At 34.0% G+C, this 23,984-nt stretch overlaps 1 protein-coding gene across 1 annotated transcript; it reads left to right on the top strand.

The window, feature by feature from the left end:
• The first annotated feature begins 9,842 nt into the window (after positions 1-9,842).
• LOC120087085 (guanine nucleotide-binding protein-like NSN1) lies at positions 9,843-14,697 on the top strand. Its single transcript, XM_039043956.1, has 10 exons — positions 9,843-10,095; positions 10,634-10,695; positions 10,804-11,048; positions 11,212-11,323; positions 11,427-11,600; positions 12,076-12,296; positions 12,682-12,946; positions 13,034-13,213; positions 13,820-14,037; positions 14,144-14,697. Exons 2-10 carry the CDS (start codon positions 10,677-10,679, stop codon positions 14,444-14,446), a joined length of 1,737 nt encoding a protein of 578 aa, XP_038899884.1. The 5' UTR covers positions 9,843-10,095; positions 10,634-10,676; the 3' UTR covers positions 14,447-14,697.
• Positions 14,698-23,984: the final 9,287 nt, after the last annotated feature.

The following is a 23,984-nucleotide window of genomic DNA, read 5'->3' as shown; positions in this document are numbered from 1 at the left end:
TTGAGTTTTATGTCCTAAAAACTCGTAGTTTGTAAAATAATAAACCTTTTCTATTATCAATATATTTGTTATCGATCTCATAAATTGTACGAAAGTCTAAATCCAATAAACTAAGACTCATGATTATTGTATGAGTACTTGAGCTTTATGTAGAGACATAAGAGTGGATCAGGTTCGAGTAAATAGTCAAAATGATCTATGGTACATGAATGAGATTGTGTACCTTATTCTGGTAACACCATTGGATGCAGTCTACTCTGTAGTTGTTACAAATAGTTGTAAAGTGCTACATAAGATGTGATCCTAATTCGTATATGTTATGACATGAGAAGTAAGGGTGTCCTATGCAATGAGTTTGCATAAGATTAGGACCAAAAAATAAGTCACTCTTACTTTATAACGTTGTTTACTGTTTAAGACTGACTATTTCACCTAGATGACCTAGGTAACTCGATCTTAATCCTGAGCTAACTATGAACTTCTATTTATTCGAGATTTCCCTTAGATTTTCATAGTTGAGGGTTGGCTCAACAGCGCCGGCTTAGTAAGACTCCCATTTCAAAGGTAAGACCTGATAGATAGTTGGAGACATAGGATGCAAGACGGAGATCATGCCTACCCAATTTAGGGATAGGAGAAAGGTTGTTCTCTCAAGTACTAAATCCAGGTCTTGAACAAGGGGTCCCACCCTCTCACTGGGCTGAGAGAGTTTGGTTTGGTGATTGGATCACAAACCAGTTGTTCATTAGAGGATCGGTAGGGACTTAAGAAATAAGACGTAATCTCGGGGATAAAACAGATATTTGACCCAGCCGTTATTACGAATAACCTATGAAAGGTCGACTTGCTGATTATGGTTAAATCATGTGGACATAATATATCTACAGTGAAGGGAATGCAACTATGGTTAGTGGAATGACCCATTAGTTAACGAATGAAGATTAATCTGGTCTAATGAGTTTAACCAATTAATCTCCGATCGTTGGAGCCCATGATCTGTAGGTCCATGAGATCCCCTACTAGCTCGTAACGGACTAGCTCTAGAATAGCGTGATAAGTTAATTTGAAATGTTCAAATTAGAGTTAAGGAAATTAGTAATTATATGAGATATAATTATATGTTTAATTTTAGAGTTAAATGGAATAAAAGAATTTATATATTTAAATATGATTTAAATATATAAAGATGGATATGTGTTAAAATTAATTTAATATTTGATATAAAATTAATTAAATTTTATTTAATAATTAATTTATGAAATTAATTAATTTTTTATTTTTAAAATCAAATAGATTTTTAAATCAAAATTTGATTTTTGAATAAAATTGAAAAAAGGAAAGAAAACTAAAACACAAATGGAAAAATGGGTTTTTCCATTAACTAGCTCACACATGAAGCAACTTGCCTTTGTCTTCTCCAAGCATGAGCTGCAACACATGTAACTCTTCTCTTTGCATGTTGATCTGCAATATAATGAGAATGTTAGAGAGAAAATCGGGCATGCAATGAAAAAGTTTTTGAGAGAAAAATTGGTTTGAAGAAAGGTTCTTCAACCTTGTTGCAGCAGTGAGCTTTTCTCCTTCATCCCTTGATTCAAGCTTGTTTTGAGTCCCACAACTCAATCTAGAGCACCAAGAGAATAGTAAGGAAGATCTTAAGGTGGTCTACAACAATATATGAAGAAGATTGCAACTGGAGATGGAGTTTTGAAGAAATTCTTTAAGAGGTATGTCTTAAAACCCATTTTTCTACATAAGCATGTTTTATATTATGCCAAAATTAGTGAATATGAATGCTTAGATGATCCTTGTTCTTCCACTACGATTGATACATTCCTACACAAGTCTACATATCAGTCCAATATATCCAACGTAACAATTGAGAATACTAAAATAAACAATTCCATTCTTCTATTACTCATGTCTATATGAACGATTCCAAAATTTACAAGACGAATCGTACAACAGTATATACTCTATCAATCCACCCCAATATATGATAATTCCAAAATTGTAAGACTAATCTATATGTGCTATGTATTCCAAAAATCACAAGACTAAAATTCTATCCTTCACCACACATTTCTTTGAAGTATATAATCTATAATGGTTGAACAAAATATTTACACAAAAAAAGTTTTAAGCATTCCCATGTAGCCACATACACAATTTATAGGAAGTCCATCAGATATAGCGACCTAAATATTCAGCCCATTCCACACGTACTTCATCCAATTCAAGTTGCGAGTACGAGCTCCTCATATTAATCTATAAAACATAGAAAGTGAGATATACATATTTATTTACTATTTACACTATCTATAATGTTACAATATATATAAGTAATTTAAAGACATACTGCATCTGTTATAATATTCTTCTCTTTAGTCATGATTTCTCGCTTATATCTCATAACGTAATACCCACATTCAACAGTTCCCACTTGTAAAGGACACTAGAATACAAAGCCAATAATTAATACACATATGATACAGATGTATTAAATAAACATCATTCTATTAATTTTTCAATGCTCTTATACTTACCTTTACCATTTTCCAGAATGTGGTTTTTCATGTCTTTTGCAAATTTTTTTTGGACTGAAAAATGGTTATTTCCTTATATTCATCAAAGAGTACAGTATAGTATTCAGAATGAAATAAACTTTACACTAAAAAAAAAAAAAAAACTCAAGCAAAGTTAGCTTACATATTTGTTATGTATTTGATATCTTGTCGTGAACTTGTTCTCAATGAGTCAAGATAGAACACCACGTCATCATACGCATTGATAACAATTAACGACCAATGATCACTAAATAAAATACACAACTAATTAGTATGGAACATAAAGGTAGCTTCTTACATTAAGGTAGAACATGGGTACAAGGAGCTTTCAAGTACAATGATCCCAATACAATTCTACATTGGAACAAAACAAGAAAAGGTATAACATGAGTATAAGGTTTTGAACATGAGCATAACTAATTATACTCACCCGGGATTATAAGAAGCAATAACTAATTGACCGTGTTCAGAAGTCATTGATCTACTACAAAGGTTCCGAGCTCTACAAAAATATACTTCAACCCTTTATTTGAATCAACAATAAACGAGTGTAGGTACCTACAATAATATATCGAATACATTAACTTATTGCTACTTAATAAAGTGATAATATATCATAAACAAATAACATTTACTTACGTGAATAAGCCACCATTGATAAAGTCTTTACTTTTTGCATACTACAAAACTCGATCACATGTTCATTCCTAAATAAGATAGAAGAACATGGGACTTATACAATTTACCTTCAAGGTCGTTGGTACACTAATAGCAATCACTTCCTCATCCTTTCCCGCATTCTCTGAAACTTTCTCCTAAAACCACCAAGTTATAATTTTATAAGTAACTAATAGAATTTACCTCATAATACAATTCACCTTCAAGATCGGTTGTATACTAATAGCTTCCATCTCCTTCACCTTCTTCTCTTCCTTATGTGTGATTGATGCTCTAACAACTTCCTTCTTCTATTATAAATATAACAGTACAAATTAAACAAGTTAAAAATTATCCTAACTAATAGTTGTAACCTTAATGCATAAATTAAATAGGATAGAACATGAGACTAACTATGATCCCTTACCCAAAAAAATTAATGACGCACCTTACCCAGTAGTGGTTTGATCCAAAACCACCTCAAGATCTCAACTCCAACCTCCAAAGAAACAACTAGACAACAAACTTTTGCCTACACAACTCCTTCCAAGAATTCAAGTTCAGGCCTCAAAACTTAAGGGCAAATCAAATTTAACCCAAAACACCAAAATCAAACCTCAAATACTATTGGATGGCGGTTTAATATCCTCAAATTCCTAAATCCATCATCCAAAATTTATGAGTTAAATAAGTATTGGGCAAAAATTTAAATGGGTACATTTTCAAGAAAAACTCAAAAACTTATATCAAAACTCAAGATCCAGCGAAAACCCAAGCGGCAGCATTTGACAACGGAAAGACTGATGAGCGTCGACTAGATCTGAGAAGTGGTCATTGGATGGTCGGTTGAACACAACCCGAAGGAAGTCGTCGACTGCAGCAGTCCCTACATGAGACGGACAGAACGACGGGGATCTGGCAACGGTGGGTGAATGGGTCAAACGGCGGTGGACAGTTAGGCGAAAGGTTGGGAGTCGAGCGACGATGCGGCAACGAATAGAGCTGTGGTGAACGACTTCAAATCCGGCGAACGTTGCGACGCCTCGACTCGTCGGATGATGGCAGTGGCCCCAGCGAACGCAAACAGCTGAGAGGTGTGCGGACAGCTGAAGGCATACGACGGTGAGGAAAAACGATGGTTGGGCGGACGTGTGGTTGCAGAGAGGGAAAGGCGCGAGTAAGAGAAAAAGAAAAAAGGAAAGAAAAAAAAGAAAAGGAAAATAAAACAAAATATTATATTTTTATTTTATTTTATTCTTTTCCCGTTCCACTTTATTCTATTGAAATTTCTTCTCAAATTGAAATTAATTTCTGTCATTAATTTCCAACGTTATTCTCACAATTACCCTTAAAGTCCAAAATTCTAAAAATGCTCTCAATTAATAAAAATTACTGAAATTACATTAATAATAAAAATTCTGAGTATTACACTTTTCCTTTTATTTATAATAATAATAATAATAATAATATCAACAACAATCCAACCAATCAAGTTAATTCATTTTTGTTTAAACAAAATACATAAATATCTTCTTTTTCCCTCTCAAAATTTTGTCTCTTAGAAGCTAATTCAAATTCCTCCACATTTTTTTTTGAATTTAAACTAAATCAAATCCAAAATTCCAAATATCTTAACCAATATATTTGAACCAATTATCATATCAAATTATCTCAAACTCCAGCTCCAAGCAAATAAAAACCCAAATAATTTAACACAATTAAATTAAAATTACCCAAAGTTTGGGCGGAGTGAGGGAGAGTCGGCAGGGCTGGTGGGGTGCTGCAAAAAGAGGGTTTTGGAGGGGAAGGAGTTTTTTACTAGGCCATTTAACCCTTTTACTTGTTTAAAATAATAATTTATTTGATAATTTTGGTAGGAGGGAAACCAAATTTGAGAGGAAAATTAAAATGGGGAGGGGAAACAAAACATAAAGATTAAAAAAATATTATTTTTATATTTTACTTGACACGAAAAATATGTTAAGTAAGAGTTTCATATACTTGATGCGAAAAACGTGTGAAGCAAGACCTTTTATTACTTGACACGAAAAACGTGTCAAGTAATGGATTGCGTAAAAATATCTGGAACATTCCGTCAATCTCCACTTTTTTAACCCTTTTACTTGACATTTTATTTTCTAAAAGGTCATTACTTGATGTTTTTTTCAAAGAAATGTCAAGTAATTAAAAATTGCAAGTGTCAAGTAATGTAGATTTTGTAGTAGTGAAAACACTTCGATCAAGTCGAGGTGGTAAGTATATGGATTTAAAATTCCAGAACTATCTAGTAGATCATGGAATTCGATCCCAACTCATAGCACCTAGAACACTACATTAAAATAGTGATGCAGAAAGGAGAAATCGAATCTTGTTAGACAAGTTCGTTCGATGATGAGTTACGTTCAGTTACCTCAATCCTTTTGGGAGTATGCAGTATAAATTGCAATATATATTTTGAACATAGTTCCCTAAAAAAGTGTTTCAGAAACACCGTATGAGTTATGGATAGGACGTATATATATTTTAAAAATAACTAGCCTAAGGTTTGCATGCAACTCTTAATTATTGATCTTAATTCTAATTTCATTTAGTTATAACAATTATAAATAAATGAAACAATTAAAAACAACCATTACATATTTGACATACTTCAGTTAATTATAACACTTATAAATTAACCTAAGGTAATGTCATGCTTCATGCAATTTTCATTCATTACTAATATATAACAATTATATAACTAAGTAATGAATCGTGCTATAGCATACATTCTATACATTCATTCAACCATATATTATACCAATTATAATATAAATGATGCATAGATATGTTATAATGCATGCATACATATACTATAACATTTATATATGATGCATGAGCATGCTTTGTGTAATTTAAATCATGCATATTCATGTATTATAACACTCATAATATAAAATGATGCATGAATATAAATGCATAACCTATGGCGGGTTTTAAAATTATATGACATACATTATGACATATAATATAAAACATACATCGCATGTATATTTACACTAACAATTGATGGATCGGGATAGGACCTCTAAAAAGAAAAAGTAAAAAGGTTATCTATTACATAAATTGAGACCAATTCGAAATAGGTGAACCGAGTCTTGAACCGCTCGAACCGAACCACCCTTCAATGAACCACCTTGCAGTTGATCGTGTAGCAAGGACTTGAACGATCTTGAAGGAAATCCTGCACGATCGTGTAGCAAGCATCTATGCGATCTTGTAGCAAAGTCTACACGATCTTGTAGCATTAGCTACACGATTGTTTAGCAAATGCTACATGGTCGTGTAGCAAAAGCTACAAGATCGCATAGCAAGAACCACACAATCGTGTAGTTGTAGCTACACAATTTGAAATCTCTGCTTCGTCTTCTCCTTCGAACCAACGCTCTGCAACTCTTCTTTGAATCTTCCCGGAAACAGCACGAACGACTAAAACTTAAAAATTACAGACTCTATGGTAAGATTAATGTCAAAAAAACCCAGGGGCCTTTATAAACCAGATTTGTAAATAAATAAAGTCTTAAACAGAGAGTTCTATCCCGAAAAATCCATCAACAAATTACATCTACAACCATTCATCGCATAAATAGAATGCACATTAAAAACCCACAATTATTGTAAAACGATTCAATAAAAGAATGGAATTTGGAATTAGAAACCTACAACCTGGCTCTGATACCAATTGAAGGAACTCTATGGGGAAGAAAACCTTGAGCGGAAGCGGATCGACCAAATTCCATTTTCATTAAATACAAAGTTTACAGTAACAATAAACAAGATATACATTTAATTCTAAATTATAGCATGCTAATAAAAGGGTTTCAGAAAACCTCACATTTGAAAACCTTTTCTTTACAAATTTTCCTTGAACAAATCACAAACTCCTTGAAGACTTTCTTCAGAAATAACCTCGAACATGAATAAATACTATCATGAAAGTTTCCTTGATATTCTCAGGGGAGAACCCAGAAGTGGTGGGCTCTGGCTATTTTGGATTTTGAGGAAAAACTTAATGTAGAGGAGGAAAGCTAGAGAACTCTCTCAAAGACTCAAAACTACAAAACTCTTCTGTTGTTTTTCTCACACTGTCAAAATCGATTAACCAACTAAGAAGAAGAAGAAACATTTTCTTTTATTCTCCTTGCCTAAAATAACCACCACCCATTTACGTTGGTAGAGAGAAAATAAGGGGAACCAAGTTGTAACTCTCTTCCTTGTTATTAAAATAATAATAATATAAATATAATTATGATAACTAACTTATCATATTATATATATATATATATATGTTTTAAATTATATGTAATATCAAATATAACATATAACCTATAATTTTATTAATTGTATCACATACAATATAAGTTATAGTTTATTTCTCTTTTATATGGCATTTAATATAAATCATAATCATATTAAATTTAACAACTATGAATCCAATTTATAGAAACCATATTTAACTCATTCAAATATTTATTTTCCATTAAGCTATAAAGCGAACCAATACTCGTAGTGTTTTACAACAATTGTAATACCAACAAAGTGAACCATATTCTTTAATTGAAACAAGTTAATTATATCATATATAATTAAACCCTATCTCAATTTGAATAATTCAAATTAATCAAAAAACTAATTCTCAATTAATCATATTGAGCTACCAATGGGACCTCATGGAACTGTAACTTGGAGCTCGAACAGTACATGAATAATTAATTAAACTCTTTAATTATATTATTCGCCATCAGTTAACTGTCGAACACTCCAGTAAAGGTCGATAGTTGCACTCTTCGCATTACAGATATATTTCTGTGTCCATTGGATATAACCAATCAATAGTACGATGACTCTTCACAAATTGCTCATAAGTACAGCTAGGCCAAAATTATCATTTTGTCCCTGTATTTACATCTAACTCCTTAAGAATCATTGATCCCTTTAATGAAACATAAGATCATAGTCCAACTATGACTAAACCCCTTTCGGTCTAGGAAAAGGTGTGGCGCCACATTGTTTAAGACCCGGAATCAGCCATTTAGAGAGCAATTTATCTGCTTACCCCTGCCTCATGGAAGAAGTGAATTCCATCCTTGTGTAGCCATTTTCCCAGCTCCCCAACCAGACGAATCCCCAAAATGGTAGGTTTATTGAATCGACGATCTGGCCACTCTCACCCCATACAAATTAAAGAACCGCCTTCATAGGCAGAAGTTCACAACTCACTCAAGATTCAGGTCATGTTAACTATGATCATCCTTGTGAAATGTAAGTCTCTATTATGAACGACGTTATATAATGAGACTAAACATTTCGTGGTTCGGTCTTATACAAACTCCTTTGTATAGAATATCCCTACTCACATGTCTATACATGAATGATCAGGATTAGATCATTTGTAGTACTTTACAATAATTGTAACACCAACAAAGTGAACTATACTCATAGTGTCACTAGGATAAGGTACCCAACCTCATCCCTCTACTATAGACCATTTAGGTTATCACTTAAACATGATCCACTCGTATGTCTCTATATACATGTTTAAGTATAAAGATAACCTTGGATGTTAGTTTATTGGTTTGTGGTTAATGCAACTAAAATATCATATATTTTATAGACAATGAATAAAATATCAAATATTTTATTAAATACATAATGAGTTTGTTCAATAATGTTTACAAACTATAGGACCCTACGAGATTTAGGGCATCAACCCCAACACATATATCCTTAGTGCTCGTGTGTCATTACAATGGCAGGGTTGAGTCTCGAGACTATTTAATTTTTTTATTGCTCATTTAGTTGGACTATTTGAGATAATATGCTCTCATGGAGTGGATACTCCAATAGGATCTCTCACTGGAGCATAGAGCTGAACTACATTTAGTGTTACCTTGCGACCCCACAGATAAATTGTCACATTGTTTGATCCGAAGTGCTTAACTATTGCTCTAAGCGGCTCGACAAATTCAAGTAGGTTCTTTTCCGTGGGAGTTATGTTTTAGGAGTTTTTGGAATGAGTTTCTGTTTTTCTTTTTTGTTTTTGTCTTGTGATTGTTTTGCAATTATGCCTTGACATCAAATTGTGAGGTCGTGTTCTCCATTTTAAATTTAATATCTTTGCAAAAAATAAAAAAATACAAACAATATATGGACTATTTATAAGGGTTTATCAAACCATAGAAATGAAATTATTACTTTCTCAAAACTACAGAAGTGATGCCTTAACTTTAAGAAACAACTAACTTTAGTGTCATTGAATTTTATCGGTTTCATTTTGTGTATATATATTTTAATTCATCAATGCCTAAGAAAAAGGTTTTGTCTTTTTTTCTTTTTTAATAATCATTGGAGAACTTATTAAAATTACAACAATTTCTAAAATTTAGAATTGATATTTGAAAGTTAAGATGCAATTTGATAAAATTAAAATGTTCAGAATTGAAAAAAATCTATTAATGAAAGCTTTGTATAAAGATTAACAGATTATAGTAGGGATTATTTTAGATTGTTTTTGTTTTTGTAAAAATTGATTTTTCTATTGCTGTTTTCCTTTTAATTTTATATTTTAACCATCCCGGCTTTCTTTATTTCTCTTAAACCCTATTTCATATTCCTATCCCTCCCAGCCGCTGCAACCCACACCGCCGCCTTCTCTTCGGTTTTCGCCGGACGCTGCACTATCAGCTGCCCCGGTCTCAGTCTCCCGAAGAAGTCGCGTCTTCTTCCTGCCTCTCACAGTGTCTCTGGCTTCTCCGAGCTAACGGAGATACTTAAGTTCCTTATCTCTGTTTTCCCCTAAAAAACAGCCGCTGCTCATTTTTCATATCCGCAGGTTTTGATTTTTTGTTTTTATCTTTTTAGTTGGTTTATGTTGGTTTATTCTCTTTACCCATGGAGAGAAATCAAGAAGTATTTTTTTTTTCTTTCCTGAATTTCTACCACAACCAGTATAAATGAAACATAAATCTAAGAACGTATTGAATCCATACATATGAATGAAAAAAAATAAAATTATTCTTATCATAATCAATAAGTAAAAAGAAAAAGAAAAGAGGTTTAAGATAAACAAAGGAAAAAGCAAACTTACCTGGATTATGAATGGCTATAAAAATTTTGAAATCTTGTATCTGAAAATATTGAGATCATTGTTATCAGTTAAAAATTTAGTACAAGGACAAGCAAAATAGAAAGCTATCCTTGAGTGTGAATTTGATTGAGTGGTGTTGAGTTTGCTTGAATATAGAAGAAATATATGGATGCAGATGAACTTGTTTGAATCTATGATGGATTTTCTCTGTCTTTTGCTTGTGATACTGCCTCATGTATTTCTGGGAAGAATGTTTTTCTGAGTCATTCACTTGTGTTGACAGTGAAGGTCATTTGCACAAACCCCTCGTCTTTTGAGGTTTAAAGATGGTGAAGAGGAGCAAAAGTAAGTGGATTCTATTTGTAATATTGGAAGCCAACACATTTTCTTTTGTTTTCTGCAGCATCTGGGACGCACTTGGTTTTCTTCTCTAAAATGTTTTGTTTCTTGTAGAGAGTAAAAGCAAGAGGGTTAGTTTAAAGAAGAAGTACAAGATCATTAGAAAGGTGAAGGAGCATCACAAGAAGAAGGCGAAGGAAGCCAAGAAGCTAAGCTTCAAGGGGAAGAGCAAAGTTGAGAAGGACCCGGGTATTCCCAATGATTGGCCCTTCAAGGAACAGGAGCTCAAGGCTCTTGAAGCTCGTCGTGTCCGTGCTCTTGATGAAATGGAGCAAAAGAAAGCAGCTCGAAAGGAGAGGGTATTATAATTTAATATTTTTATCATGAACTTTTTTAGATTTTTAATGTATGTATATGTTTATATGTATGAGCTTATGAACGGTGTATGTATTTTTGTACGTGATGTATATTACATCGCTGTACAGCAATTTACTGGTAATTTGACTGTTTAATCTTGTTCAGGCTCAAAAGAGGAAGCTGGGGTTGCTGGATGATGATAATATGGCTTCTGCAGATCAAAGTTTAGGAGAGATGGAGGGTGGAGATAACTCTGTAGGGCCTACTTGGAATCGTGGTAGGTTGTTTTCTATCAAGAGTTTTGTATAAAAAATGGAGTAAACAAATTGTGATATTCATGTTTATGCCCTCATATTAAGTTATTGACTATAAATATGCAGATAACTCAGACAGGGTTTTCTACAAGGAATTGGTCAAAGTTATTGAAGCATCAGATGTTATTTTAGAAGTTTTGGATGCACGAGATCCCCTTGGCACCCGTTGTATTGATATGGAGAAGATGGTGATGAAAGCGGGTCCTAATAAGCATCTTGTACTACTTCTGAACAAAATTGGTAAAGTTTTCCCCTTTGTGTCAAAAGTCTACTAACTAATGGAGGAGGACATGTACATAGAAAATAGATGCTATACAACACGCTTATCTTTTATGCTTTATTAAAAATGATTTCAATGTTTTTCTTTAAAATTTCTTTATTTGTTCCTAACACACACACGCACACACTTGCTTCGTGTCACACATACACATTTGCTTCGTGTTTGACTTGGCTGGGCATGTTATGTTGTGTCAAAAACCAATGAAAGGAGATGTAAATGTTTTGCTTTTTGGTAATTCACTAGTGTTTGTGCTTATTAGTTTGAAGAACTTGATTTGCTCTTAATCAGATGAACTTAGTGACCAGGTATTTCTAATTAGAAGATTCCTCTTTAAGTTGTGGATGGATTAGTCATGTGAAGCCCAAGAAGCTGCGTATTTATTTTCATCTGTAGCAGTTACAATTTGTATGTCTTTATATGTTTTTTTTATAACAGATCTTGTCCCTCGAGAGGCTGTTGAAAAGTGGCTTAATTATCTAAGAGAAGAATTGCCTGCTGTTGCCTTCAAGTGTAGCACACAAGAACAAAGGTCCAACTTAGGTTGGAAATCTACAAAGACATCCAAAACGAAAACGAGCAACGTATTGAAGAGAAGTGATTGCCTTGGAGCTGAAACTCTAATTAAACTGTTGAAGAATTACTCAAGAAGTTATGAGGTACTTCTAAGGTTTTTGGAGTTTTATCAAAAACCTTTGTACTTTCAACTTTCAAGAATTGACCATTCTGTTTTGTTTTATTTGGTGTTGCCTTTTGGCATTTGAAAGCTTGTGGTATGCTTAGTCATCCCACTCTGATTTTGTTGATTACTTTTGGATATATATATATATATATATACACGCACTCACAGATTGTTTGTGTTTCCTTCTGCTCCACCGGATTAGTTCTCTAGCCTGCATCTCCTATCAAAAAAAAAAAAAAAAAAAAGAGAGTTCTCTAGCCTGCATTTTTTTGTACTTTAAAGTTGTCTCTGATAAATTTCTGGAACTTTCCTTTTCAAATTTGGTTCATTGACTTGGTCTGTTGTGCATTTGAATCTGACAGATTAAAAAATCAATTACCGTGGGTGTTATTGGCTTGCCTAACGTTGGCAAAAGTAGTCTTATCAACAGTCTGAAGAGATCCCATGTTGTCAACGTTGGTGCTACCCCAGGATTAACAAGATCGATGCAGGAGGTCCATTTAGACAAGAACGTCAAATTGTTGGATTGCCCTGGTGTTGTGATGCTAAGATCTAAAGAAAATGAGCCATCTATAGCTTTGCGGAATTGCAAGAGAATTGAGAAGTTGGAAGATCCCGTTGCTCCTGGTATATTGATTTTGCAATGTTTTAACTTTTTATGGTCCTTGAGAGTTCTGTATTCTAAAGCTTATTTACTACTTTTGGATATCGTAGTCAAGGAGATCTTGAAGCTTTGCCCTTCTAAAACCTTGGTAACTCTATATAAGCTTTCAAGCTTCGATACGGTCGATGATTTTCTACAGAAGGTAGCTGTTATTCGGGGCAAACTTAAGAAGGGGGGAATTGTGGATATTGGAGCTGCTGCTAGAATTGTTCTACATGACTGGAACGAAGGTATTTCTGTTTGTTATTTTCAGTTGTGTTTACTCTTAAGAAAACAAAACATTCTTAACTTTCTATTTGATTTATGAAAAGTGTAAAACAAGTTGAACTTTCTCCCAACTAAACCACTCCTATTGGCATTATTGAATAAAAGTTATCAATGCAAAAGGCATCGGAGAGATCACAATTCGCACCAAAGCAGAACAAAATGTCCATTTTCTCTCTGATTATTAATTGACTTTATTGTTTATACTGTAGTTTAGGACAGAAGGAAATGGCTGCAGCCATACAAAATATAAATAGGGCCCATTTGGTAACCATTTTGTTTTTTGTTTTTGAAAATTAAGCTTATTTTCTCATAATTTCTAAAAATGATTTCCGTCTTTTAATATTTGAAACTACCTCCTTTTTTTTAATTTTCATTATTTGGCCCTATTTTTTAAAACATCGGTAAAAATTAAGTAACAAATCAAGAAATTTAAAGGTGGAAAGAGTGTTTATAGGCGTAATTAAAAACCAAAAAAAAAAAAACAAAAAACCAAAAACTAAATGATTACCTAATGGTGTGTGTATGTTTTTTAGAGGCTGATTTTAGTATCTTCTTATTTGATGTTATAGGTAAAATTCCATATTATACGATGCCCCCAATTAGGAGTCAGGTAGAACCTTTGGAGTCAAGGATCGTCACAGAGCTCGGGAAAGAGTTCAACATTGACGAAGTTTATGGAGGTGAATGTTCATTCATTGGAAGCCTCAAATCCGTCAATGATTTCAATCCCGTTGAAGTACCCCCAAGTTGTCCACTGAATTTTGATGAGAACATGCAAGAGCCAAATGTATGCTTGTTCTTTTGTCCTCTTTCACATCTAAATCCCTTTTTAGAGATTTGCGTCTTGTTCAATGATCTGGCTTCTCATAACTGAATGATCTTTTGTTATTTAGAATGGGAACGCTGAGCCAACTATGCAAGACGACGAAGTGATTGATAATAATAATAGTGAGGACGAGTCATTGGAGCAGAACGAAGATGATGACAAAAATGACAAGAGCAAAGGGAAGGGACAAGATGCAACTAGCAGGCAAAACGAGAAGCTGTATTCAGCAGAAGGTATTTTGAATACAAAAATGAGGAAAGCAGCGAAGAAAATGAGAAAGAAAGCAAACAATAATAGTAAATCATCTGTGTCTACGGATGCTATGGAAGATGATGACTACGATTTTAAAGTGGATTTCAAAAAGAAGTGATTGATATCTTAATTGAAAAACCTCAATCACAATGAGCTCAGCTGTAAATTCAAAGTTTTGTATTATGATTTTTATTTAGAATTCAGTTCTTTTTCATAGAATTTGTCCTAATGTAAGGAAATTTTTGTTAGTGATATGTTATGTCCTTATTTGATTATTTCACCTGTAAGAGAAATAGAAGCAACTTATTTGTACCGAATTGATTAAATTTCAGAATCTCATTTTTGGCTTTGGATGATCCTTTTCTTTCATTTCTATTTCTTATGTCGCTATTTTGAAATAAGCAAAATATTAGCAGAATATATCTCCCTTACGCATTTGAATTAAAAAAAATGTTATTTAATGCCTACTTTTGTACAGAATTTTAAAACACTACTCAAATTCCAACATGTAGATCGCTGCCTAAAACTAGAATAACAAATACATTGTATTTGTTACTATACTTTGTGGAATAAGCTTCTAGAATAACAAATACATTGTATTTGTTACTATACTTTAGAGAATAAGCTTTCTCAATATTTTCATTACGGAGCACAAATATCTCACTCGATTAGATGAAGAGATTTTTCAATGAACAAATCACTGATCCAAATTGGTAAATAGAAAAATTAGAAAGTAGCAAATAAAAAGGAAAAAAAAAAAAAAAGAAGAAGAAATCAGCAGATAAAAAGAAAAAAATATCTTTTTAAGAAGATTTATGATGTCAGCTAGAAACCGTCATCATATATAATCGTCATCGTAAACTTACAATGTCCAAAGATTTGATGGCGATTCCAAACTACCCTTAAAGCTAATCTGTCATCATACCCTTACTGACATGTGATATGATATCAGTTTGAAATCCATCATCATACGTATATGATGTTAGTTTGAACTGACATCTAAAAACTAAAATTGTTGTAGAGTTTCATCAATGATCGCCTCCATTTACTATCATTCTATTACTGCCACTTTCATTGCCTCCTCCTTATATCTTTACAATTATGTAGTCATACCTCAAATAACCAAAAAATTAGCCAAGAAGATGCAGGTTGAAGATGATAGGTGCTGATTACCTATAGTTTTCCTTAAGTTTGACACTGTAAAATGATGTTGATGATGATTTCCCAAAAATTTTTCCAGATAGACATATATAGATATCTATGTGTATCGCGGTCTATTACTGATAGAAAGTAATATTTTACTATATTTATAAATGACTTCGATATTTTCCTATATTTGAAATCATCCCCATCTAAAAAAATCTTCAAAAAATGAAAAAAATAAAAACAAAATTAAAGATAGAACAGTTAAAATACATTGATTTAAACAAATAACATGATGAAAAAGATATATGAATTATTGACAGAAGCTTTGCGTTTATCATTGCCCATAAACCCTTGTTAGTCAAATAAAATTTATAAATCACTGAACAGACAACTTATACTAACTAGTAATGTAAGTGGCAGGTCGAGGGTTGAACCAAAGGGAAGCACGGAAGATTAGTTCATCGAAGCTCAATTTTAATTAAAGTGATAAAATGAGGGGGGGGGGGGGGGGGGGGGGGGGGGGGGACTAGTATGGATTGGAATAGGAAATACATAAAAAGAATAAAATGCAATGAAACTAAAAGATAGGAATGTAATTAACTAAGACTTCTAGCTTAGGGGACGAATAATAGAATGACTCAATGTAATCTTGTTCATCGAATTATTAGAATGCAATCTTATGGTTCTTAATTATGCCTAGCCCAATCGATTGGACATCCAACCAATGGTCCTAATTACCTAATTAGTTAGCATGCTAGATGAATCCATACTAAACACATTTACCTAACCACATTACGTTCTAGGGCTTACGCTAGGATGAATATTTAGTTTCCAACGTCTAATCAAACATTCAATATAGTTTTTCCTAGGTCAATAGGAACCATACTATTAGTTAAGACAACAAATTGCAAGCCTATCTAACCTTTTGCTTCTTATGGACTCACTAACAATTTCATGTCAAATATTGCTAGATAATCCCAAGCATTCAAGTTTGTTAGACAATCATGAGAAAATATGATTACAAAGCAATTCAATCAGAAAGGAAACTCATAATCAAGATATAAAGATTACATTTAAATAAAACTCCAAACACTACATAGAGTTCAATCCAAAATCCCCTAAACTAGATAGAACTTACCTTCCATGGGATGAAGAAGACAAATCCGAGCTCCATCTCAACTAATTATATGAGAGGAATGAAGAAATTAGAGAAAATTATGAGTGAGAGAGGTGAAAAGATGAAGAAATCGGCTTAGGAGCCGATTAGGGGTGATTCGTCCATGCACCTTTTACCCTAAAATGAAGAAGAAAGCTTATAAACTACAGTCGCAGCGTCATGACGCTGCAACGCTGCAAGTCCTCACACGTATCTTTGTCAATAATCAGAGTGTTGCAACACTGCCCTGTTTTCCAGCATCAAGTCGCTACTATCCTGTAATGTTGTAACGTTCTGTCTAGAGGCATTTTCGTCCTTTCAATACTTTTGAAGTCTGGTTGCTAAAATTAACTCCTAAATAATCCAAATTAACCCCGAACAGTTCGTAAAGACTCATTCTACCTCTAAGATGTCTGATACCTATAAAATCATTAAATAAACACATTAAACATAGTAATGACTTAGAATTAAGAAGAGGAAAATAGCACATTTTTTGTGCTATCAAACACCCTTAACTTAATTCTCGATTGTCCTTGAGCAAGGTAAAATCACACATTCACACAAAAAAAATTATGCTTGCTTAATCACAAGGGTTGTTACTCTAGTCTCAACAATTTATAAGGATAAGATTTGCAATAAAAAATGAAATTCGATTACAATCAATCAATGAAGCACATTTTAAAAATAATTCTAAACCTATTCATGCATGAGTGAGTCCAAAGTCCTACTAATTAAGCCCACAAAACCCAGAATGGTTTTATAAGGCTCTTAACTCGTTTTTTCCTGCTCTGGCTTGAAGGTTCAAGAGCTAAGTGTAACCCCCGAAACTTCTCCCTAAGGATTCTCCGAGGTGAGCGACTTATGAAGACTTACCGAGATGCTTGAAAGCAAGGCTTGTGTTGGCCTTGGGAGAGTTTGAGGAGGAAGACTTGAGCTGGCTAAGTCAAGGATAGGTATGCTCTAGTGGAGGCACACAAACATACTTAGTATGGAGATAAATTGCTAAGTGTTGCAAAGAGGGGCAACCATGCATTGGAGGTAGTCCAATGGGAGGAGAGTGCATCACACCTTGAGCTAGTTTAGTAGGCCATGTGTAGTAATGAATAAGGGGAAAGACAAGAGATGTGTGGCCAAGCTAAGTAAAGTAAGGGAGAGCCAACTATGTGGTGAAGGCATGATCAAGAGAATGCTCAACGCATAGGTGAGAATTAAGGAGTTCAAGCATGGAAAAGGCTATATTTGGAGTATAAGCAAAGGATGAGACCTCCATTTGAGAAGAAGTTACACCAAGGAAGCCCTAGTAAGGGTAAAAGTGATGCACCATACGTTGAGTAAAGGATACCTAAGAAGTAGGGTCAAGTAGAACATGCAAGGCACCCCAAACAAGCTTTATGCGTTAGAAGTTAGGTGGTAACCATGTGTAGATGGCTGCCATTCATTGAAGGACCAAGGAAACAAGTTATGAAGTAAGGGAAGCACATTTTAGGAATTTAACTTGAGGAATAAGCAAGCCATGTGTTGGAATGGTTTTCCATGGGAACAAAGTTGGCGTGGAGACAAGTCATGCGATGAAAAGTTTGAAACCTAGTGATATGTTGGAGGCAAAGGAACTTCCATGCATTAAAGCAAGACTCTATACATTGGAAGTAATGTTTTGGGTGGTGAAAGACATCTAATATGACTGAAGCATGAGGGGGCTTCATGATACTTAGCCAAATTTGAGGAAAAGTCCAGCTGTAGAGGTTATGTGGCAAGATATAAAGGCTGGGAATTCATGCAGAGTTTTCTATATATGGGCTTGTAAGAAGAGGTTGGTTTGGCTCTTTTTACTCTTAAAAAATAGATCATTATACGCCAATTGAAAGTTGATTGAGAGGGGAAGAATATCTGGGGCTGCTGAAAAGAAACTCCCACGAAATTATGCTGAAAATTAAAGAAGATTCAAGGTAGTGCAGTTCAATCAGGAAATCCATGATTTTTGATGAATTATGGTCAATTTAAGAAGATTTAAGAGCTAAAATTTTGAGGTAAGATAGCTAAAAGCATATTTAAGAAGTTCATAGAAGGAAGTTTTGAATTTTAATGAATAGATTTCGAGTTTTATGTTCTGGAAGTTGAACGTGGGATTTAGGAGATGAAGAAGCAATCAACTGACTCAGGGTTGAAAGAAGCAAGCGGGGTGAGCATTTCTCTTGTACTAAGAAGGTGATTTTCAACTATGTTGAAGAAATGTGAGTTTATAATACAACCCTAGGCTTCCATGAGAAGATCTGACCAAAATAATGCCCAAAAGTGAAGAGAACTCGAGAAAGGTCAGAATTCAAACCATCTAGAGTAGTATGAGGTATTTGGAGCATTTTGATCTCTAGAGGACTAATTAGAAGCTCAAATTTATGGGTAAGCTTCCTGAGACAATTCTTAACAAATTCACGAAGAAAGTTTTGTCTAATTCGAGATGTAAATGATGTTATAAGTGTTTGGAAATGAAGGGAAGCAGAAAGGGTTGGAGTTGAGACAGTAGTGGCTGCAAGATTGAATATCAACGCCTACCATGCGTCCAAGAGTGGACCATGCATCCAAATAGATACCATGCGGCCAACTATGTTGCAGAATGAAGGAAGTATGCGTTTATTAGGGTTGATGCCCTAAATCTTATAGGGTTCTGTAGTTTGTAAACACTTTTATGAACAAACATTTATGATTTATAATATATGATATTTTATTCACTCCAGTCTATAAAATATTTGATATTTTAGTTGCATTAATCACAAAACAATAAACTAAGATCTATGGTTATCATTGTAACTTAAACATGTATGTGGAGACATACAAGTGGATCGTGTTTTAAGTGATAATCTAAATGGTCTGTAGTATATGTATAAGGAGGGATACCTTATCCTGGTGACACTACGAGTATGACCCGCTTTGTAGGTGTAACTGGAATTCACTCCTTCCCCGAAACAGTGGTAAGTAGATAGATGGCTCTCTTAAGGGCTGATTCCGAGGCTTGAACGATATGGTGCCACACACCTTCTCTTGGCTTCGAGAGGTGTTCACACATAGTTGGAGCTATGTTGTATTGTTTATTAGAGGAATCAGTGGTACTTAAGGGTGAGATGTAACTACAGGGACAAAAATGGTAATTTGGCCCAGCTGTACTTTCGAGCATCTGTGAAGGGTTATTGTAACTCATGATTGGTTATATCCGATGGACACAGAAATATATCTGTGGTAAGAAGAGTTCAACTATTGGTTTTTAGTGGAATGCCCGACGGTTAACGGATGGTGGATCTCGTGGCTAAAGAGTTTAGTCAGCTATTCACGTACCGTTGGAGCTTGAGCCAGGTCCATTAGGCTCCCTGGGTAGCTTGGATAAAATCGAGAACCAGTATTTGGGTTAAATCTGAAATGTTCAAATTGACAAGAAGAAGTTCGATTATATATGATATAATTGGACTGGTTAAATTATATATGATATAATGGTGCTAAATGTATGAGATACATTATTTGGAGTAAATTAGATATAAATATGATTTATATCAAAGTAGAAGGAGAAATACTATACTGATATGTGGTCAAACTATGGATAAAATATAATATGGTTATTTAATTAATTAATTAATTGGTTAATTATATGATAATTACCAATCTTTCGCGTTTGACGTGGGTTAGTGGGAATGAGTCGGTTATTGTAACCGATGAATAAAAATGAAAAGAGTTTTCATTTTTGGCCCATCCGTCATTCGCCAAAAGTTTTTGGAAGCGCGCGTTAGTGAAAGAAAATGATCACTTGAAAGGCTATACGGTAGCTCTTCTCCGCCTAAACGATCGTCCTTCGCGCACTTAAAACGATCGCACGCTATTTCCTACACGATCGGATAGCTTCTCTAAAACGATCGTATAGTGTGCTGGTTTTACTAAACGATCGTGTACCTTTTCCTAAACAATCATTCAGTAAATCCTACACGAACGTGTAGTTCCTCCTAAACGATAATCACTTCTACCATGCGATAGCATTGTTTTCTCTCCCACTTGCTTATCAACTCACACGATTCGTGTTTCCTTCGTCCTCTCACCAAATTCACCAAAGCCCACCATTTGGATTTTCACTCCGAGAATACCCAGGACTCTTTAGTGGTGGTGTCGTCCCCGTTGCGGTCGGTGGGTTCTTGTTGTTCGTGCTGCTGCAGTCGACGTTATCATCAGGCGTTGGTTAGATCATGTGGAGGGTTTCCGCTGCGTTGGAGTTCTGTAGATTGAAGATTGTCTTCATTGGTATGGAATTCTGTCCCTTTGTTAATTTGTTGTTCGTAGCATGCTGTTAATTAAGATTTGTTTGCATAACTATATGTATTGAATGTATAATGTTTGTACTACTTGGTTCACAGTGAGATCAGAGCGTTCCGAACGTGCTAATAGAAATCTTAGATATGAGATCCTTCACATTAGAGGAATCACTGGTACTTAAGGAATTAGATGTAATTTGATTATATATGATATAATTAAATTAATTAAATTATATATAATATAATTGATATAATGTATTTGATACAGTATTGGTTGATTGAAGGAACTAATATTTGAATATGACTCAAATATAATTTCTATGAATTAGATTCATAGTTAATTTTAATATAAATATGATTTATATTAAATGCTATAAAATAAAGAAAAAGAACTATGGTTTATATATTGTATATGATGCAATATTAAAACTATAGGTTATAAATATAATATAATAAGTTAGTTATTGTATTTATTTATAATTTATAAATTGTTTGATAAATTAAAAATCTTTTTGTTAATAACCACCCTTAGTGGGTAGTTGTACGATTTTATGGAAAAATGGAATAAAGATGAATTTTTTTTCTTTCTAATCATACTACGAAATACGAGTTATCAAATTTATTATCAAGTGACTATACGATAGCATCGAGTTTACTAAACGATAGCTTGAGAGTCTAAGTGATCGAGTATCCAATCTATGCGATAGACTTCCCTCGTACACGATACGTTCATTCGTTTACTCGATCGTCTCCTCCATCACTTCAATCCTTCCCTCAATCCAAAATAAGCCAGAGCCCATAACTCTTGGATTCTCACACCAAGAATACCAAGGTAATCTTGTGGTTGTGTTCGGTTGTTCGAGGATTGAGTTTCTACTTGTTGGTGTTCGGGGGAGATCGAGTTCTTGCTCATTGCGTTCATGCTTGACGAGGATTACTTTGAAGAAGTGTTCTTCCAAGGTATTGTCTCTTTATCCTTTGTATTTATTTCAAGAAGCATGTTGTAATTTAACGTATGTGCATAATTTGTTTAGTATGACTATGAATGTATGTGTTCTTTCACAATGGAGTTTGGACGATCTGCTTCCGCTCATAGGTCCTTTGTATTTAGAGTTCCTTCAGCATTGGCCTAAGGAACTCAAGGTTTAAAAGGCTAGGAAGGGAGCTAACTAAAGGCGAGTGGCTTCTAACTCTTAAAGTATTTCAACATAATGCTTTTACTAGTTTTCAAGTCATAACATGTTTAGAAATGACTAACTATAGAATGTTGATAAATGCTTCAAAAGCATGCTTTTATATGAGTTAGTACCCAAACATGTTCAAATTTTCTTAAGGTCTGGAGTTAAATGTGTAAGAGTTTTATGAAGAATAAGTTCATAGAATGTTTTCTCTTATGAGCCCAATGTATGTATTACTAAGTTTTAAATATGTTTTCTTTTAAGAAGTGTCATGCATGAGCTTTAGTTCTATGATGAATTTTCTAAGTAAACATGATTTCTTCAAGCTCTATTTGAACGCATGATAAGGCACTTATGGACGCATGCCCTAAGATTTTCTAGCTCTGAGTTTCATGAAGCATGTGTCGTTCAACATTCCTCTATTCCGTGCTAGTTATTACAGTAAATGTTTTTAAGGCTTATTTTAGTGGAATGCTTGATGTTCTAAACTGAATGATTTTCCTAGAAGTATAATTAGTATGATGTGATGAGGAAGCCGATACCGAAGGACGATAAGAAGGTGTCTGGCTTATGATCAAGAAACTTATACCGAAGGACTATGAGAAGGTATTTGGCCCTGGTACCTAAGGTATAACGGTATTTAGGGAATTATCACGTGCATGTAGGTATAGTTTGATGTTGGTTATGTCGAGATTACTCCACACTAATTAAGGATTTCGACGTTGAGTTATTAAGCAAAAGGGCTCTCCTCAACTAATGTTATGAGGTGAAGAATTCTATTTGAGATTTTCAGGGTTTTATGCATTATGATGATTTACATGTTTTACGACATAATCTTTTTAAAACCTTGGGCTTCAAAAGTGTTATATATTTTTCAAGAAAAAGAGATATGTTTTGAGTCATTTGAATATGGTTTCAAAAGTTGTTTGGAAACATAGATTCCTATGGTAAAAGCTTATGTTTCTAAAGTATGCCACTCACTGGACTCCCCAGCTCAATTTTCCTATGTTTTTGTTTTCCCCACCCTAGGTAGCAGAAGAGTTTCAGGATTCCAGGGTTGCGGGTTGCTTGACAAAAATGGTTTAGTCTTCCACCGTTGTAAAAAGGGTTTGATAGTCAGTTGTGTGTCTAGAAGTGGACGATAATTAGTTAGGCTCTACATATTTAGAGTCGAAATTTGGTCTATAATGAAATATCTCTTGAGTAACGATGTGAAAATAACATTTTGTGATGATAAGTTATGTTGAGTTCTGTGATGGTTATGATGTTTTACAGGATCAGTTGGCAGAAGATGTCATAAGAGGGTTGACATCTGCTGTCTCCACATCTCCTCTTGGGTTAAATAGGTAATCTAGGAGGGGGTGTGACACTAAGCTTCCTAGAATTAACAATGCAATGACACACTTAAGGAAACCAAACTTTTTTTCTATTTTTTTTTCTCATTTTCTTACTTTACACAAAAAAGGAACCCTTATCTAGACACATCACCTTCATTTTGGCTTGTTCACACGAGTTACGTGAAAGACATCCAACTATGAGCAACATCCCCTAATAAGTGTCGAAGCTTAATCATTCCTCGGGGTACTTTAGTTTAGAGGGAAACTACGAGTGTCATAACCACCTCATGTTAATCATAACCCCATGAAAGAGGAGTAATCCCCTTAAAAAATGACATACAAACTTACTTTTACTTTACAACATGCTTTGCTGAAACACATCCAAAAAGTGCATTTTCTGGGCTTAGAATTTAGTTAGTTTTATGCTTAATTTGTGATCTTGGATGCTTTTATTGTTTAATTATAGGAAATCGAGCAATTGGATGAGAGCAAGCAATTTTGGAAGATTAATGACCAAAATACCCCCAATAAGGTCAAAGGTTTGACCTAGGGT

This window comes from Benincasa hispida, chromosome 9 (assembly GCF_009727055.1).
Source record: "Benincasa hispida cultivar B227 chromosome 9, ASM972705v1, whole genome shotgun sequence".
NCBI classification, from domain to species: Eukaryota; Viridiplantae; Streptophyta; class Magnoliopsida; order Cucurbitales; family Cucurbitaceae; genus Benincasa; species Benincasa hispida.
The sequence above is the reverse complement of the archived record's forward strand: the minus strand, read 5'-3'. Positions and strand labels throughout refer to the sequence as shown.